Source organism: Haliotis cracherodii, unplaced genomic scaffold (assembly GCF_022045235.1).
Source record: "Haliotis cracherodii isolate W230 unplaced genomic scaffold, xgHalCrac1.p SCAF_9, whole genome shotgun sequence".
NCBI classification, from domain to species: Eukaryota; Metazoa; Mollusca; class Gastropoda; order Lepetellida; family Haliotidae; genus Haliotis; species Haliotis cracherodii.
The window spans coordinates 52,826,145-52,847,547 of record NW_027266343.1 but is presented as its reverse complement, the minus strand read 5'-3'; the positions used below and the strand labels follow the sequence as shown (position 1 = coordinate 52,847,547).

Here is a 21,403-nt window from a genome sequence, read left to right as displayed (position 1 = left end):
AGATCGCTCGGCTTCATGTCGCTATTTATAGCATATATGAATGAACCTTCATGTCCATGTATGTATGCTTAATTCTGGTGAAGTAGTGGACTGTTATATTGATAGTCTCGTACCGATGTCAGTTGATAGTTGATACTTGGAAACCTTCATGAGACACGTGCTGGTTGTAGATCTACCTATACATCGTCAATGTGACCTAGTGATAGTCCAACGTGTCAACGTGTCGTGTCAATGAATGTACACCATGGGTATGTGACGTAATGATTGTGAAACACACCGGTGCAGTCCGTCCACATATAATATCTTCGCATTCCACGTCTCACCCTAACTGTTACATCATTTGTTACATGCCGGCAACTGCTCAAATTAACAGTGTTCCAATGCTCTTGGAGTGTAAAGCACATTTGGAATAGTCTCCATATAATAGATATCCTTTTCCAAAGCTAAGCAATGGACCCATTTATCCGTCAAAGAAAACCAAATTAAATTTCAAACATTTAAATTTATTTGAAATATGTCAACACAGTATAAATATTGCCATTTTTAATGCACGTTGTTTTGATCAATAACATCATACATACACGTACGTCTTCAAACTTTGAATATTTACAAGAATTCTAATGATCTCAGTGACAAAAAACAAAATTTGAACATATGGTAAGGCTTATACTTCCATATATGACGTAGTCTAGTATTACGTATAGACAGTCATGGCGGTTGGAATGCATACTGAATATATATGTGACCGAATTCATTTTTTTAGTTTCATGACGAAAACGTATAATCGAGGATAGAAGAGGCCCTATTACGCTGAGGTGGGAATACACAATACCCGTTTACTTCCTTGATCTAACAGATCATATGTACCCGAAGTCGCGCTTAACGAAATCTGTTCCTCGGTTTTGCAAATTAAAATCGAAGCTGTGTCTGACCTGCAAATCTCTATACAATGGTATGCTTTTTAATCAATGAACGATGAAATGAGCTGACGTTGATGTGTTTCCGTCTTATGTTGTCTGCTCACCGTATAAAGGGAAGTAACTGCACCCAATAACGTTTAGAGAGACTATTGGTATAATTAGAGAAAGACTAATTTAATTAATCAGGAAATAATTAAATAGCTTCTAGTAACGTGCTATTACCCCCGGAGCGAATGAATCTAGATGATGTACCATTGTTTCATGTCCCGTAGTGTAAAGTAAGCATTACCCGTTATCGCGAGGTATATTAGGTTCGTGTGAAAGAATGTGAAACCAGTTTCTTTAAATTCAGCCAACCCATTGTCATAATACTATTACTGATTCTCCTCTATGTCTTACTTACCAACTCCCTTCCAGTGAATTATCCATCTGAGTGATTGAGTGAGTATGGTTTTACGCCGCTTTTAGCAATATTCCAGCAATATCACGGCAGGGGACACCAGAAATGGGCTTCACACAATGTACCCATGTCGGGAATCGAACCCGGGTCTTCGGCTTGAGTAGCGAACGCTTTAACCAATAGGCTACCCGACCGCCCCTATCCATCTGAACTAGAAATATATATATATATATATATATATATATATATGAAAGAATATATATATGAAAGAAGAGACCAGTGAAACTGCCTCATCTGTTTCTTATTTAGATGCATGCATCCAGATTCACAGTGACAATGGGGAATCCTCAGAACTGTATGACAAGCGGGAAGTTTTCAACTTTGCAATGGTCCATTTTCTCTTTATGTCGAGCAATATACCAGCAGCAGCATCCTTGGTGTCTCCATTTCACAACTTTTCAGGTGCAATCGAGCATGCTCTTTGTACCCAGATATGAGTGAGTTGGGTTTAACGCCGCTTTTAACAATATTCCACTTATATCAAGGCGTGTCAGCTTAATGTGGGAGGAACGCCCGAAGTGATGCAGGTCTCAGACGTTTACCACTTCGGTGAAACCCACGAGCACGGGTATGGTGCTTACAAACCTAGAAACATAATCGGGGCGAACCGGGATTCGATCCCACAATCATAGGTTTCTGGCGTGTCCAAGGCACGCTACTCTGCACAGCGAATCGCGGCGCCTTAGACGACTGGGCCACCCGTGCCCCTTCTCAATACCAGGACTATTCGAGCAAACGACAACTATAATATGCAGAAACGAATGCATTTTGCAGGTTGGGTCACGTACATACGTCACAGGGCTACGTTACAGAAATTCCTGTCATGATCGTGGATGGTGGCGAAGAGCTTAAGTTCCATTACTAATTATATTGCACAACAAACTGATAACGTTCCGAGTGTAAAGATGCATTAAGTAGGTAATAATGATCATACGACTCTTGCTCAAAAGTTGTTAAGCAACGTTACAACGTTCAAGGCGTCAGCGAAGCTTTCAAAGGTTGTTTGGTAGAACATTGGAGGACATTTCCTTTTTAGTGACAAAAATGATGTCCCACGCACTGCCCTATTTTGACTTGTACCATACGTTCTCGTATTATTTCAGGTGCAATTGACTTGCCTTTGCGTGTGTTTGTTACGGGCTCACCTTTTCGCGAGCACGTGGTGTCTACAATGTTTGATAGTGATTCATATGCACATGCTATAGTCCGAGTCGAACAGTCGACTCTCCTTTTGGTAGAGATTTCTTATGTATACGGAAAGGGTTTTGTCGCTCTTATTTCACTTAAGTAGGTTTCGAAACGTTTCCACTGTATCATGTCATGTTGAAGTAGAGGTTTTAAAACCATGGTCCATACGTGCAAATGTGTGTACTTTTGTATGTTAAAGACACAGTTGCCATTATTGTCAACCAATTTTATGACATTATATATACAAACCAAACCAACTACTGCTAACACATCGCAGCAACACATATCTACTAAAAAACGATAAAAACAAAAACAATTAAAAAGAACATGATTGTAAAATCACGTGAACAAGTATAACATAAAATGAATAATACATCAATACCCGTAACGAAACATCAAAGAACAAGATAACGAAAATCATTGTCATACACAATATCTATATCATATACGTAAGTCTTTGGATGAAATGTACGAACGTATAACAAAAATGACAGTATAACCTTAACTTATCACAACAATATATTGCCATATACATCATATCTGATAATGCTGTATGATTAAACAAGTAAATGTGTGCTCATGTTGAAACCGTAGTTCGGCACATCTGTTATACATAGATATTCCTCACCAACACTCATTCTTTTCATATTGCAGTGTACGAGTCATCGTTAACAAGCTCAACACGTACATGCATATTCAAATTTTGATGAAAAGTCACCTTGTGCTCCAGCATGTTGTCTCGGTTGCAATACATGACTTGACAATTGATCACACAACACAATGAAGACTAAAAGTAGCTCCTGACACACCCTGTAATGGGCGTCCGGCAGATCGGACAGTCGGACATGGCCATAGAGCAGGGACCACAACACGCCAGGTGACCACATGGCATGAACGTCACCCTCAGCTGATTCTCCATACAGACTTTACACAGATACCGCTCTCTCATGTGAACATTCTCGTCTTGAACCGTTCTCATGAGGTCAACATTTTGTGTCATATCCGATAGTGTTTGACTTGAAATCTGGCCCCTGTTAGATGATGAATGTCTGTTGATGTCTTCATGGCGTAATTCACGTCTGTTTGGCGTTGAACTTCTGGTGTCATTTACGTTATTTGTTGTAATTCCTGTTCCTTCTCCTATTTCAAGAACAGCAATGGCGAGCTCTTGTGCGGAAACTGAATCACAACATCGTTCTGTGTGCCACTTGTGTACAACAGTTCTTACGAGATCTGACGTAAATCCCATCTTGAGAACGGCCTGAACAGCATCACTCATCATGAGTTGTGTTACTTCGTCAACGGTTGAATTAACCTCGTCAGAAGAGTTTGATATCACGACTCCTTCCGCATTTTCTTGGCTGAAAATATTTACACATTTAAAATATAGTTGCGTGAAAAGTCTTAATCCAGTCTTTATTTTGGATCAACATATGTTTACCACACCATTACAAATATTTAAACTATATAATGTGTCATTTATACATGCAGTCATACACGTATTCAGGGCCATGGACGCGAGGGAAAACAGATACATATGTTGACGTCATCACCCTTCATAATATTTACATCGTGACTGCAAACATGCAAGTTTTATTTACATCGCAGGGAGGTGGGGAAGCCTAGTAGTTTAAGCGTTGGCTCGTCACGCCGAAGACCCGAGTTCGATTCCCCAAATGGGTTCAATGAGTGAAGCCCATTTTCCGATGTCCCCCGCCGTGATATTGCTGGAATATTGTTAAAAACGGCGTAAAACAATACTCACTCACTATTTACATCGTTCGTTGGCAGGGGTGTACTCAGGGTTCGAACAAGCATCAAGGTATGATTCCACTCTCAGCAGGAAAAGTTTCCATTACTGTTTCGAGTTCGACATATATGTGTGTTGAACAATGTTGGAAATAGTGAGTGTGAGTGAGTTGGATTAAACGCCGTTTTAATCAGTATCAGTGTCATTGTGATATGGGTGGAGAAAGTCTTAGACGCGTACTACCCTGGTGAAACCCACGTGCACGTTTAGGATGGTGCCAAATCTAGAAATACAGGAAAATAAGCTGTGAGTATTGTTATATATCAACCTACCTTGTGACACCGTTCTGTTGGCACAGTAGATCATTGATGACATCTTCCCCAATACACAGCTTTATATAGGGACAAGTCGGGAAACACTTTGCATGCTCAATCCAGGGGTCGTCTCCACAGGCCCAGTTGTATACTTTCCCTCGACAATAACCACACTTCACACGGTCTGGCTTCTCTTCGCATGGTATATGGTAGAACCCTGCTCGTGCAAGGGCTTCCGGGGTTTGAGACACATTTCGCGGCCATCTTGAAAATGATTTTAGTCTCAATTCCTCTCGTGTATAGTCACAGCCGCCTTCAACCCCTTGGGTTTGGGCAGATCTACGAGAAACAGGTGAGTTCTGTACACTTTCTGCTATAGGTATGTTACCATCATCACCCCCCTGGATGAAGTTACAGTAAGGAAAATGCTTCATATGTTCTAATAAAGGAACATCATTTGTGTGCCATTGTTTTAAAATACCAAAACAAAAGGGACACTCTACTCGATCACCTGTTCCTGTGTAATAGAATCCAGCTTGGGCTAAAATTGCAGGGTTTTGGGTCGCCCACGCTGGCCAGAGTTTGAATGAGTTTAGTCTCTTTACCTCTGATTTCATTATGGCTTGCTTTGTCATTGTGTGGCAGTCGTCATCAAGACAGTCGCTTCTGTCGGGACTGCTGGTCGGTGTTAAAGCATAACTCGAACGGAGACCACACGGTCTTGCCATAACAGCTGTCATTTTGCGAATTCAGTAAGTGAATTGATTCCCATTCAGTTCACAAGAGTGTTAAGCCTCACTGTAACACCTCGCTTATATGTCCTATTTTGAAGTTATTAATAGACTAACAGGAAGTCCTCTAGTTTCGTCATCAACATAAAATCCAGGGGAACTTCGAAATTCCTGTTTCACTCCCTTGAATATATTTAAGGTTACAATTAATATCTGTAATACGGAAAATGTCACCACACATTTCCAGTTATCAGTAGTAATGAATATCGGCATAATCACGTGACCCTATAAGGCAAGATACGAGTCCCGTGATAGTCTTCCGTGTACTATATCCATACATGAATGACACTGTTGAAAGGCCAGTCACTGTGTCTACAGCGGAGTCACTATTCCTTACAATATGTGTATCTAAGTCGTTCTGTTTTGGAGTAGGTAGGTTTATCAGCAACGTCATCTTGAGAAGGGAGTTCCGCCATCAGCAGGATGTAAGGTTATTTTATTTACTATATCGAACGCGGCACACATGTATAGTTTGGGGGATATCCCCGTGCGATTTTCCATCTGCTCACTAGTAAGGTAAGACAGTTGAATTAACAACGAGAGTTGTTTTGGATAATACATTATACATGGAATTCGTATGTGTATTTATTGTAAATGATCTAGAGCAGTCACTGCATTAAATTCTCTCCTTAAGATTAGGGATGGATTTGAGGATGTGTTGTTTATCGAGTCCCAATGTTACATTTACTTTTAACATGTGGAGCGAATACATATTTCATCACGTAAAATTAAGAGTCAATAATGTGCTATTCCTTGTGTGGTCTATGCAATGCTGGTTGTCTCACGTTTAGACATTGTTTCATCCGTTAACTAATTCCCCATTTTTGCTGGGTCTATGTATCATATGAGTTCATTTTAACCAATTCGAGGAATATCTATTGTCTCGGTAAAACTAGAATATTCATATTTATGATAAATATATCCTTTCACACTAAACGTCGTACTTATGTCACATTTTGAGAAATAACTACTGTATTAACGTAAAAGACAAATAAATATATTAAGGAGATCCTCCCTCAGTTCCGCAATGTTGTTGAGAAGCCCATGTTCCTTATCAAGCCTTGTTGATAAGGTCATGTGTTCCCTGTCGGGTGTAAATATGTATGAATTGGAAGCTTAGAATCAACACGACAGTGATTCCATTGCCAACTAATACTTCTAGTGACAGCGGTATGGGATATACACTTATCAATGTACTATGAGACGTCATAAACCGCAACTGTAATTTTATCAATGAAGACACCACGGTGATGTAAAACACACTTCCTGTTGAAATATCCTTCCTGTTTTATTCACTGATATTTTAATAGAAATGTTATGAATTATAAGCAGCTAAAAATTATTTTAAATTTACCAATTAATTATTTATCAGTTTTAAAATACCAGCAACACCATGATTTCGACGTTAAAGGATATTTCTGAGGAGTTCATTTCCGTGAAAATCAGAATTTCTCACACAAAAATATTGAATGTGGAATACTGTAAAACCTATCGCTGTTTTCTTGTGTGTTATTACAAGCCAATCTGTCCTTAATGCTCTGTTCCGATATTTACTAAGGCCGATTAAACGTGGTTAACAGTAGATGATATTTGTTCTAGTGAATTAGATGTTGTTTCACACTGAATTACGATCGAAGACTCTTTTGACATTGTAGCTGACTTCACCCTATGCACAAGCTGTCGATGTTTGTTAAGTGTTGTCTTAAATGCAGTATGGTCCTAAAGGTATCGATGATGTTTGTTAAGTGTTGTCTTAAATACGGTATTGTCTTAAAGGTATCGATGATGTTTGTTAAGTGTTGTCTTAAATACGATATGGTCCTAAAGGTATCGACGATGTTTGTTAAGTGTTGTCTTAAATACGATATGGTCTTAAAGGTATCGACGATGTTTGTTAAGTGTTGTCTTAAATACGGTATGGTCTTAAAGGTATCGACGATGTTTGTTAAGTGTTGTCTTAAATAAGGTATGGCTTAAAGGTATCGATGATGTTTGTTAAGTGTTGTCTTAAATACGATATGGTCTTAAAGGTATCGATGATGTTTGTTAATTGTTGTCTTAAATACGGTATGGTCTTAAAGGTATCGACGATGTTTGTTAAGTGTTGTCTTAAATACGGTATGATCTTAAAGGTATCGATGAATTTTGTTAAGTGTTGTCTTAAATACGGTATGATCTTAAAGGTACCGCCTCGTCGGTGTAGTGGACAGGACGTCTGCCCGGAATAAGTTCGAACTGGCACAAACAGCCATACACACACACGTGGAAGCACGTCGCTATGTACAGTAAACTGCGGTTATAACGAACTAGAGGGGACCACTAATTTTAGTTCGTAATAACCGTAGTTCGTTACAAGCATATATACAGCATATAAACAACAAATTGCCGGGACTAAAATACGTTCGTTATATCGGTCAGTTCGTTATAAGCGTGTTCGTTATAAACGTAGTACTGTCCGTGCAATGACCTTACCTTACCTTGTTTGGTCGTTCTGCCGAGAACACAAAGTTTGTGTGTTGGTTGTAATCTCAACTAACTGGTGTATATTACATGTATTATACCTTTAGTACAAAACATAATGCTGGTAATGGATTGTGCGTGTGTTGCCTAATTTGGCTTTTAAACTAAACAATAAACCAGAGAGGGGCACTTATAGAAATGGCTTCACACATTGTGACAGCCGTTACACACTTCGTGGTTCAACTGATACATAATCAGTAATCACCCAGAAGAAAAACCGTATAGCAGCTTCCTTCCTCTTCCGTCATGAGTGTGACGGAGATCCGGGCAAAGCAGGGTGCTGTTTTATCACTCCCACTAACAGTTGTCAACAACGTCCGTGTGTGTGTGTGTGTGTGTGTGTGTGTGTGTGTGTGTGTGTGTGTGTGTGTGTGTGTCTGTGTGTGTGTGTGTGTGTGTGTGTGTGTGTGTGTGTGTGTGTGTGTGTGTGTGTGTGTGTGAGAGAGAGAGAGTGTGTGTTTGTGTGTGTGAGAGAGAGAGAGAGACTCAGAAAGGGGAGACAGGAAGAGAGAGGGAGTGAAAGAGAGAAAGAATTATAGTTAGAACGAGAGAGATAGAGAGAGGAGTGACAGAGACACACAGAGAGGTGAAAGAGAGAGAGAAAAAGAGTTAAAGACATAACGAGAGAGACAGAAAGAGAGAGACGGGTACAGACAGATCGAGTGAGAGAAGGTGAAAGAGAGAGTCAGAGATAGAAAGACAGAAACAGAGAGGGGGGACAGACAGAAAGAGGTGAAAGAGAGAGAGAGAGGGGGAGTGATTCAAAAGCATACGTATTGGAGACAAGTAATTACTTACTTAATTAAAGGAGGGGATGGGTCCTTAGACGATTATCTGATCTTACCTATTACCTAGAGTATTACTATACATCCATGGACGTATCATTTAGTACAGCTGTAGAGCAAGGCTATGGGCGGCCCTATCACACAGAGCGCTCTGCTCGGAGTGTACCATCTCGCGGTAAATGTGGGTCACAATAATATAGGAGAAGACACTCGGGTCCGACAGACACCTGCTGCGTTCGTGGAAAGAAGGGAGGTAACTCCTGCGTCCCTCTGCGTGTTGTACGTCTTGACAATTAGAATGGGTACAAAGGAGCAACACCGATATAATATACGAGTAAGCTTCAATAATCTATTGTGAGTTGAATTGTCTCAATCTTCGTCATGAAGATCATCCGTTCGTTTATAGACTGTTGCTTCAACTCGTAAACGAGTTCGGTAATTAAGGCCCAATGGCCCATTGTAAAGTTGACATTTTATTTTTATTTGTTTCGTCACCTGATATACATGATACATAAAACTATCTGACAGAGATATATGCTAACAATATGGCACATGAACGTATAACATCCAAGCTGAAGTATTGTATAAGACTGATCATTAACTTCTTGATCTTTATGTATATTATTAAACTTCGGATATACTTTTCTCTCAGATGTTCATACTTATCACATACTTGTCGACTGGGAGTCAGTGTTCTGAGTGGGGTATTCATGTTAAACTGCGGCATTTTATCTCATTGGGCTAGCATAATAAAATCGGCATTAATCAGGACTAGTTTAAGCAGCCACACACACACACACATGCGCGCGCGCATGCATGCACGCACGCACAGACACACACAAACACACACACGTGCCCGCACATCGCAATATAAGTGCACTAATCTTGAACGCTACGTTAAACCCCATTTCACCTTACCTTACCTCTGGCTCTATAGCAGACTTGTTATCATTGTAATGGCTGTGACAGTTGTGACCATACCTTTGTCATGCGATGTCCTGTAAACTTTGTTTAATAAGAATTGTGTACCCTACATCTTGTATTATAGGCGGTTGTGAAGCAAATACGGTGGTTTAACAAGACATTGAAACATTTTCGCAGTCAGTGTCCTTCTTATATAAAAAAGTGTATTACTCGTTTTCTTTTGGAATTCTACAAGTTTTTATTTAATACGCTTCAGCAAATGATTAGACATATACTCATCTACAAAACTACTGAAAATTAAAACAGAACTATGTGTCTTAAAAGTACGTAAAGTCAAACAAAAAACAAATAGAAAACATTTGATTAGATCTTGAAATCTCTTGACAACCAAACACGAACACACTAAACGTTGTGTATCATCCAAAACTGGCTCCCGTAGGTGATATCCCTTGGGTGATATCAAGCATCACGATGCTTTGCAGACCATTGTGACGGCAAGTCTCTGAGTTTTTCCACTTTTATCAACTCGTGTTGATATATTAGATATCTAAAGACACTCGATTGAGCTTCTCTATATACTCAAATCAGAAACATAGAATAAACTCAAAATACACATTAAACCGAAAACCTCCAACACTGTTAAAATAGCAGTTGATGTTTTTCCTTTATATTTAATGTTTGAAATTTATTTTTCGTGTTTCTCATATGATTTCGGGGCTTAAATGGCTTTTCTGTGTTTCATGTTTATTTGACAGAATGTTTTGGCAATATTCATGGTTTTCGTGCCATTTTCAATTTCCTTTTCTGAAAGATGTATAATATAGTTCGAATGAAAACGTATACCGGTAATACTCAAATAACTCAATACATGTCGAAATCGTTTCCACGTCCATTTTGGGCCACCATTATCCTTAGTGATTTCAGAATACAAGCGATTAAACCTTTATCGTGAAGTGTTCCCCCTTGTCGCCACATTCGCCCTCAATCATTACTACATGTACCATCTGTGTATATAGATTTTAATATCGACAAAAAGCTTTCCGTATTCATAACAAATCTCTGCTAAAAGGCAGAGTCGATTGTACGATTCCGATTATATTCCGAGCCATTACGACATTCTCAGTATCTAGTTCCAATAATGTGACGACATATATTTTGACACTGCCCCAGTTGTACATGGGATGGAAATGTGCCTGACAAACAACTGACAAACAACTTACAAACAACTTAAAAAGACAAGACTATATGGTCAAGTCTCTTCCAAGATAGTACCTACTGTTATCGACAATAACCTAGCCATGTTCATTGGCGTACAGCGTGGCAAGTAGAGCAAGTGTTTTCACTTTGAAATTTGAATGTCCCACACACCAATAAAGGAAATCAAAAAGCAATGTTAAAACTGAAATATAATACATAATGTAATTAAATGTTTCCATTTCTTGGTGTATAGCCGAAACGCATATTGCGTCGGGGACTAACTGATTTTATGCAATCGCCCTGTGTATATAGAAGTGTTACACACTTGTTTACAAATGGTTTATACGGGGTTCAATTTAATCCCAACAATGACTGTCAGTTTTTTTCTGGTGACGACTGCTTTGTCTTTGAGACTTTAGTGCACTTTTCCCAAACGTACCAATATCAATGTCCTTCCTACAGCAGAAACACAATGTCTTGTTTTTGTCTTTAGTTGCGCACACGCATTGGAACTTTGAAACCAAAGCAAGGTTAAAAACACACTTCCCTATGATTTAAACACAATTTGAAGTAAACGTTCTGCGAAGCTTCTGTCACGGATGGATCTCACTCTCCTACCCAGAGTTCAATGCTAAGTCATAACTGCGCCCGGCTCTGACATCTATAACCCCATTTTGATATCATTGCGACCAAATTTCAACCTAGGATTTTTTATGGTTGGTTGAAGGGTCCATGTAGGACTTGTGTAACTGAGTAGTTTACAGCATATTTGAACATTGAGGCAGCTTCTGGGCACCCGTTTTTGTGTTCGGATTAGACAAATACGGTGCTAACAAAGACTTCATAAGGGTCAGGGTTATGATGGTGTCTCAAAAAAGAGTGATCACTTGACCGGTATTCAGGTTATTAGTGGACGTCAGTATCCTGACGATTTGTACGTCTCATGATCATGTCAGCTGTTGAATACATTGCTTGTGCCTTTTCATATTCCGTAACACGCCTCGTGGCTTTCAATGAAGAATCGGAACCGAATGAACATGCCTGACGAAAGATAATTAAAATTTGTGAAACACGCTGGGCAAGTTGTTCATATTCGTTCATATTCTTACGACCGTAAAACAGGATGGTGGCGTATATAGATGATCATTCAATCATTGGATTTCACCATACACCTTGTTGTTACTCAGCACATCATCGAATACACAGTCCAGTAACGGCTCATGCTGTAGTCGGCAACCACTGATCTCATTCGAGCATCAAGTGAGGCCAAAGTTGTCATCGAATACACAGTCCAGTAACCGCCCATGCTGTAGTCGGCAACCACTGATCTCATTCGAGCATCAAGTGAGGCCAAAGTTGTCATCGAATACACAGTCCAGTAACCGCTCATGCTGTAGTCGGCAACTACTGATCTCATTCGGGCATCAAGTGAGGCCAAAGTTGTCATCGAATACACAGTCCAGTAACCGCCCATGCTGTAGTCGGCAACCACTGATCTCATTCGAGCATCAAGTGAGGCCAAAGTTGTCATCGAATACACAGTCCAGTAACCGCTCATGCTGTAGTCGGCAACCACTGATCTCATTCGAGCATCAAGTGAGGCCAAAGTTGTCATCGAATACACAGTCCAGTAACCGCTCATGCTGTAGTCGGCAACCACTGATCACATTCGAGCATCAAGTGAGGCCAAAGTTGTCATCGAATACACAGTCCAGTAACCGCTCATGCTGTAGTCGGCAACCACTGATCACATTCGAGCATCAAGTGAGGCCAAAGTTGTCATCGAATACACAGTCCAGTAACCGCTCATGCTGTAGTCGGCAACCACTGATCTCATTCGAGCATCAAGTGAGGCCAAAGTTGTCATCGAATACACAGTCCAGTAACCGCTCATGCTGTAGTCGGCAACCACTGATCTCATTCGAGCATCAAGTGAGGCCAAAGTTGTCATCGAATACACAGTCCAGTAACCGCTCATGCTGTAGTCGGCAACCACTGATCTCATTCGAGCATCAAGTGAGGCCAAAGTTGTCATCGAATACACAGTCCAGTAACCGCTCATGCTGTAGTCGGCAACCACTGATCTCATTCGAGCATCAAGTGAGGCCAAAGTTGTCATCGAATACACAGTCCAGTAACCGCTCATGCTGTAGTCGGCAACCACTGATCTCATTCGAGCATCAAGTGAGGCCAAAGTTGTCATCGAATACACAGTCCAGTAACCGCTCATGCTGTAGTCGGCAACCACTGATCTCATTCGAGCATCAAGTGAGGCCAAAGTTGTCATCGAATACACAGTCCAGTAACCGCTCATGCTGTAGTCGGCAACCACTGATCTCATTCGAGCATCAAGTGAGGCCAAAGTTGTCATCGAATACACAGTCCAGTAACCGCTCATGCTGTAGTCGGCAACCACTGATCTCATTCGGGCATCAAGTGAGGCCAAAGTTGTCATCGAATACACAGTCCAGTAACGGCTCATGTTGTAGTCAGCAACCACTGATCTCATTCGAGCATCAAGTGAGGCCAAAGTTGTCATCGAATACACAGTCCAGTAACCGCTCATGCTGTAGTCGGCAACCACTGATCTCATTCGAGCATCAAGTGAGGCCAAAGTTGTCATCGAATACACAGTCCAGTCACCGCTCATGTTGTAGTCGGCAACCACTGATCTCATTCGAGCATCAAGTGAGGCCAAAGTTGTCATCGAATACACAGTCCAGTAACCGCTCATGTTGTAGTCGGCAACCACTGATCTCATTCGAGCATCAAGTGAGGCCAAAGTTGTCATCGAATACACAGTCCAGTAACCGCTCATGCTGTAGTCGGCAACCACTGATCTCATTCGAGCATCAAGTGAGGCCAAAGTTGTCATCGAATACACAGTCCAGTAACCGCTCATGCTGTAGTCGGCAACCACTGATCTCATTCGAGCATCAAGTGAGGCCAAAGTTGTCATCAGTTCTTAGAGACAATAACGTGAAGGCATCACTGTAGGGGAATAGCTATTCAAAGATGTCTACGATTTATCGAATGAATATGCCATTGATCCTACTATGCCAAGGTGAGTAGGACATCAAATGATGCGCGGCCATGCCACTGGATCAACTTCAGAAATGTACTTGAAGAAAATCGTCACTATATCGTGCTTGGTCATATGTCCCCGCAAATGACACAAATGCTGAGTTGTCCCAACGGCCGTTTTGAAAAACAACAAACTGTTGAAATCAGGCGCTAGAAAGCACGCTGACAAGATGTCCCTGCACGGGAGAAACAATCGTGGCTATGCGCAACATTTGCAAAAGATTTTCTTTATCCAAATATTCATGTTACCTAAACACTTGTCACATTGCCAGAATTTCCTGCTACTGCATTGAGACGTGTCAAATCATATCTCAGGTCAACAATGGTAACCGAGCGGCTTAATGTACTAGCACTGCTTCATATCCACAGAGATCTTGATATTGACTTTGACAAAGTGATTAACAACTTTTCACAAGAACAAACATGATGGATTGCACTCATTTTGCAGTAGTGTTGATTTAGTTTTCTACCTGGGCAGATGTAAACTGGGTGTATTTTCCAAATTTGCTTTTGAATTTCTTTTTCAAACTGACCTTACTAAAAGTTACTAGTTGTTGTGTAGTCCATGGCATATCAGTCACGTATCAGTTTCAACATTTTCCTTGTCATTTTACTCTGTACATGTGGATCTTGGCTTTTTTAAACCTTCCTAATTTTGTTTGCAATTTCTTAAAGAACGTCAATGTAACATGATTCAATTTACTGTTGGATTGCCTTTCTAGAAGTTGATTAAGTAAGAAAACGTGCAAATTTATGGATCATAATTTCTGGTTTATTGCATATAGGGTCGTTTCGGTCGATTCTCACACTGTTAGCAAGCTGAATGATTCAATGTCTTTAAAACATTATTGTTATAACAGCTTGTGTTTGGTTCGCCCTTTTGTTCCTTGCCTAATAGTTCAGTGTTCTGCTTTGTGCGTGTGTCATGAGAATTATTATTTAGAATTTCTTGTGCTTGCTTTGTGTTGAAAACTATTAGTATAATGGTTCAGTTAATCTGTGGGATGCATTTAGCACCAGTGTTTGACTGATGAAACCCATCACAAACACATGCAATGGCAACTCAATTGTTCACCTAAAACGAAAGCGGGAACATATGATACAAGTAAATCAAGTAATTGAATTGGCCATCATTTTGGGCATCGATGCATCGAATTGGGAAAAGTGGTATGAAAGGTATACTGAGGCCTTGAATGTTGTAACTTTGATTGAACATTTTTTTAGCAAAGGTAGCATGATGCTGGTTGAAATATACCCATACAGTTTAATAACCAATCAAAGCAACGAAGTTCTCATATAAATATCTTAGATACTAGTTGTCAAATGATGGAACAGGTTTGAGAGATTTAAAATGCGTCCTACGTAGGGAAGTCAGTGCGATTTTACTATCGCGTATTTACGAAATAGTAATTACATATTTTAATATACTTAAAATGAAGATATATCGTTTCTGCGACGTAGTTCTTGTGTCACGTAATTGCGACTCTGATATCGGATATCAACAATATCGTTATCGTTTCGGGGAATGGAGACATACGTATCTCGTAACGTCACAGTTAAAGGGTTACTACGCCTCAGTTATCGGTTAATTACGACATGGTGATTGTGAAACTAGGACTTAAGTTTCGCTTTTTGTCGACTTAGCTGCCGCGAACTGAAAATTTCCATTTCTTTACTTCTCATGATCGAAAATAGTATATCTTTATTACATATTTCAGAGTGTGCTGCATGAGTGAGTGAATATGGTTTTACGCCGTTTTTAGCAATATTCCAGCAATATCACGGCGGCGGACACCAGACATTGACTTCGTTGTACAAATGAAATAATCCGGAACTCGACCCGAAACCCTTTACACCTCATACGTACGTCACACGTCATACAAACGGTAGTAAGTTAAGTTCTGTGTTAAACTGCAGGTTGTAATGTGGGAAGTGTTGCACTGCATGTCGATGCAGACCGTGGCCCTTTAATTTCCGAGGCTCTGTGTTAAACTGCAGGTTGTAATCTGGGATGTCTTGCCGTGAATGTCGATGCTGACCGTAGCCCTTCACTTTCTGAGGCGATCTAGTGTAACATTTAATGAAGAATATTCCGAATACTATTTTGTTTGCTTTCAAGTTTTACCCCGAAACCGCGGTGTCAAAGGAAATTATTCTGGATTGCGTCCAGGAAAATGTCCACGAGATTGGATTCTAGGTCTCTGTATTCCATTATTGTTTGTCCACTGTTCGTGTTTATATAATCTGACATCGAGTGGGTGGTGCCGGTGTAGCAGGTTCAAACCAATCCCCTAAAACTTCACTATAGAATGATTTGATCCTTGGCTCAGGTCACTCTCCTCTATTAGGCCCAAAACACACACTCCAGCCTCGGGTCACTCTCCTCTACTAGGCCCAAAACACACACTCCAGCCTCGGGTCAGGTCAGTCTCCTCTACCAGGCCCAAAACACATACTCCATGCTCAGGTCACTCTCCTCTACTAGGCCCAAAACACACACTCCATGCTCAGGTCACTCTCCTCTACTAGGCCCAAAACACACACTCCAGGCTCAGATCACTCTCCTCTACTAGGCCCAAAACACACACTCCAGGCTCAGATCACTCTCCACTACTAGGCCCAAAACACACACTCCAGGCTCAGGTCATTGTCTTCTACTAGGCCCAAAACACACACTCCAGCCTCGGGTCAGTCTCCTCTACTAGGCCCAAAACACTCACTCCAGGCTCAGGTCACTCTCCTCTACCAGGCCCACGACACACACTCCTGGCTCAGGTCACTCTCCTCTACCAGGCCCAAAACACACACTCCAGGCTCAGGTCACTCTCCTCTACCAGGCCCAAAACACACACTCCAGGCTCAGGTCACTCTCCTCTACCAGGCCCAAAACACTAACTCCAGGCTCAGGTCAGGTCACTCTCCTCTACTAGGCCCAAAACACTCACTCTGGTGAGCAGTGTTGGTGGTTATATTACGCATATTCATTGGTGTCATTGAGATCATCGGGATCGTAAAGCGACCGAATCACAACATGACAGCCAGTATTTGATATATTCCGAAGGTTTCTGGTCACATTCAAATGTTACACTATTGTATACAACACAAGGAAAATGCGTGCGAAACTTGAAGTCAAACTTTCACATTTATTCGCGGTTATGATTCTTTTGAATGTTATTAGCATGCTGTAAACATGCTCCATCTCAAACATTGAAAAATTCGCAAATACTTCGATATGTTCGCCTTTGTCAACACATACAATACTGGTGTCATCGCTGGCCGTGGGACACGAATTGAATGACAAGCAAATCCGCTCGGAATTCCTTTTGAGCTTCAGAAATCATTTTAATGATTGGAATGAGTTTATCTGACTGTTCTTTTTAACTACATTTGAAATGATTCGTCCAATGTGAATTGCCCTTCAAGTTTATTGTATGCATGAAAAACTCCACATGGCTGTATAACAAGAGGTTGACTTCCACTTGACGTCAATCTTTATGTTGAGCAACATTCCAGAAGGTCCAGCCTTTGGTGTCTGCATATCACAACCTCTGAGGTCCAGTCAAGCAAATGCTTTTTTATGAACCTCGATGTACATCAATGTATACGCTCAGGTCGACTTTGTAAGAACACATCGATCTTAGTGAACCGTGAATATTAAATTTTGATCTTTGCTTTGGAGACGACCCCCTCTTAATCCGGATTAAGCAAGACACTTGCACAACTGATTTCGAGAAAAAATCGCACGACTTCGTAGGGTTCGTCCTGCGAATAAACCGGTTTCCGGGTTACTATATAATTGATTTGATAATGTTGTATTTCACTTTGACGATAGTCTTAAAACAACGTATGTGAGTATCCATGTGTGTTAAAGTTCCTAGCTATTTGTCCACGACCCAGTTCCCTCAAGCACCGTTTTCCTCAGGGAAATGCTATCATGCACTATATACATCATATGAATTTCCTTCCGGCGTTGGGATGATATCAACGAAACTGGGCCAACTCCAGTTATCCTGTATTCTCGTAGTCTGATTGATGAAGGCTCCGGATTGACAAGCCTTGAAGGGAGTCAGTGCATAGGGAATTGCGACATCCATGGAAAATACATCTTAAATACATGTACAATTGCATTACTAGTCTGGTCAAAGCCCACACAATACGTCACGCATTGGGGAGTGTGTACGCCTTCAGATGAAACGTGTATAGAGGGGTAATTCAAGCTGTATATACATTAACCTGGAAACACCCATCAAATAGATAGTCACACTTGGGAATACTTGTGAAGCAGCCATGTAATAGGGCGTCAGCTCGGTTGTATTTCAAACAAACTTGTTAAACTGGATATAGTAGAGTTTCCCTGTGCTCATACTTTCAAATGCTCAACGTTGTGGTTTTCCTGTAGATTACACAACCGTGTAGGAGGTCGATATATAAACCTCATATTCTAGTAAAATAAAGATTCTAGAATTCGTTAAAAACCTTTAATAGTCCTAATTTGTGGAATTATCAGACAGTATACACGTTTTTACGGGACTGTATTTGATTTAAACATATTTTATTCCCAAGGAAAAGGATTGGGCACACGTTTTCACGACGGTAGCCCTCCGCGAGCATAATTACATGATTACTGATGTATAGCGTCACAAATGAGAATTTTCAGTTTTTACATTTATTTCAATCTTTTAGCGTGGTCGGTATATCTAAAGAACTGTAAATTTTCGTTGTAGTTGAGACGTGACTGTAAACATGTACAGCTATGCATCACCGGGTACAGTTGCCTTCATATCAGATACAATAGCATACAAAGCTATTGGTTAGATAGTATAAATATTGAACGGATCGTGTTCTACTCCTCAATGTAAACCTGGTAAAAATAATGCAGTGAAATATATACACGATCTGTTGTTAAAGCAAATTTGTAATGCCCACTATTTGAGATTCCCCGACTCCCATTGTTTGAATATCAATCCCAATATCAATATCAATTATGCAACATATTGAAACTGGGATAACAGTGCAGTGCTGATACTGCGAGTTATCTCATTACGCCAGCACCAGTTTCCTGTCGTGAAATATTAACTGACTCCTGACTAATATCAATTTTATCTATCTTTATTAGGCGATATGAAACTCGTGGGTGTAAAAAGCCCATTAACATAAAAATATATGGAAGTGTCATTTTAGAAACTAACGTAGAAATGAACAATTTGAGAAAATGTATAAATGAAGACACAGTTGACTCATAGATATCGAGAAAATGGATCAATGAAGACACATTTGACTGATAGAATTTGAGAAAATGTGTCAATGAAGACACAGTTACTAATAGAATTTGAGAAAATGTGTCAATGAAGACACAGTTACTAATAGAATTTGAGAAAACGTATCAATGAAGACACAGTTGACTAATAGAAATTTGAGAAAACGTATCAATGAAGACACAGTTACCAATAGAATTTGAGAAAACGTATCAATGAAGACACAGTTACCAATAGAATTTGAGAAAACGTATCAATGAAGACACAGTTGACTAATAGAATTTGAGAAAACGTATCAATGAAGACACAGTTACCAATAGAATTTGAGAAAATGGATCAATGAAGACACAGTTACCAATAGAATTTGAGAAAACGTATCAATGAAGACACAGTTGACTAATAGAATTTGAGAAAATGCATCAATGAAGACACAGTTACCAATAGAATTTGAGAAAACGTATCAATGAAGACACAGTTGACTAATAGAATTTGAGAAAATGCATCAATGAAGACACAGTTACCAATAGAATTTGAGAAAACGTATCAATGAAGACACAGTTACTTATAGAATTTGAGAAAACGTATCAATGAAGACACAGTTACCAATAGAATTTGAGAAAACGTATCAATGAAGACACAGTTACCAATAGAATCTGAGAAAACGTATCAATGAAGACACAGTTACTTATAGAATTTGAGAAAACGTATCAATGAAGACACAGTTACCAACAGAATCTGAGAAAACGTTCAATGAAGACACAGTTGACTAATAGAAATTGAGAAAATGTATCAATAAAGACACAGTTACCAATAAAATTTGAGAAAACGTATCAATGAAGACACAGTTACTTATAGAATTTGAGAAAACGTATCAATGAAGACACAGTTACTAATAGAATTTGAGAAAACGTATCAATGAAGACACAGTTGACTAATAGAATTTGAGAAAATGTATCAATGAAGACACAGTTACCAATAGAATTTGAGAAAACGTATCAATGAAGACACAGTTACCAATAGAATCTGAGGAAACGTATCAATGAAGACACAGTTGACTAATAGAATTTGAGAAAATGTATCAATGAAGACACAGTTACCAATAGAATCTGAGAAAACGTATCAATGAAGACACAGTTACCAATAGAATTTGAGAAAATGGATCAATGAAGACACAGTTACCAATAGAATTTGAGAAAATGGATCAATGAAGACACAGTTACCAATAGAATTTGAGAAAATGGATCAATGAAGACACAGTTACCAATAGAATTTGAGAAAATGGATCAATGAAGACACAGTTACCAATAGAATTTGAGAAAATGGATCAATGAAGACACAGTTACCAATAGAATTTGAGAAAATGGATCAATGAAGACACAGTTACTAATAGAATTTGAGAAAATGGATCAATGAAGACACAGTTTCCAATAGAATTTGAGAAAATGGATCAATGAAGACACAGTTACTAATAGAATTTGAGAAAACGTATCAATGAAGACACAGTTACCAATAGCATTCGAGAAAACGTATCAATGAAGACACAGTTACCAATAGAATTTGAGAAAATGGATCAATGAAGACACAGTTACCAATAGAATTTGAGAAAATGGATCAATGAAGACACAGTTACCAATAGAATTTGAGAAAACGTATCAATGAAGACACAGTTACTAATAGAATTTGAGAAAATGGATCAATGAAGACACAGTTACCAATAGAATTTGAGAAAATGGATCAATGAAGACACAGTTACCAATAGATTTTGAGAAAATGGATCAATGAAGACACAGTTACCAATAGAATTTGAGAAAATGGATCAATGAAGACACAGTTACCAATAGAATTTGAGAAAACGTATCAATGAAGACACAGTTACCAATAGAATTTGAGAAAACGTATCAATGAAGACACAGTTACCAATAGAATTTGAGAAAACGTATCAATGAAGACACAGTTACCAATAGAATTTGAGAAAATGGATCAATGAAGACACAGTTACCAATAGAATTTGAGAAAACCTATCAATGAAGACACAGTTACTAATAGAATTTGAGAAAATGGATCAATGAAGACACATTTGACTAATAGAATTTGAGAAAACGTATCAATGAAGACACAGTTACTAATAGAATTTGAGAAAATGGATCAATGAAGACACAGTTACCAATAGAATTTGAGAAAATGGATCAATGAAGACACAGTTACCAATAGAATT

At 39.5% G+C, this 21,403-nt stretch overlaps 1 protein-coding gene across 1 annotated transcript; it reads right to left on the bottom strand.

Annotated features, from left to right (window-relative positions):
- Window positions 1–3,355: 3,355 nt before the first annotated feature.
- Window positions 3,356–5,395, bottom strand: LOC139451982 (baculoviral IAP repeat-containing protein 7-like). The gene is made up of 2 exons (XM_071233261.1): window positions 4,651–5,395; window positions 3,356–3,929 (listed from the first exon to the last, which is right to left on the bottom strand). Exons 1-2 carry the CDS (start codon window positions 5,370–5,372, stop codon window positions 3,356–3,358), a joined length of 1,296 nt encoding a protein of 431 aa, XP_071089362.1. The 5' UTR covers window positions 5,373–5,395.
- Between the last annotated feature and the right edge of the window lie 16,008 nt (window positions 5,396–21,403).

Coding starts and splice junctions, on each gene's coding strand:
- LOC139451982 (XM_071233261.1), bottom strand. CDS start 5,372: ATGACAGCTGTTATGGCAAGACCGTGTGGTCTCCGTTCGAGTTATGCT. Junction 3,930..4,650: donor CAACAGAACGGTGTCACAAG/GTAGGTTGATAT, acceptor AAATATTTTCAG/CCAAGAAAATGCGGAAGGAG.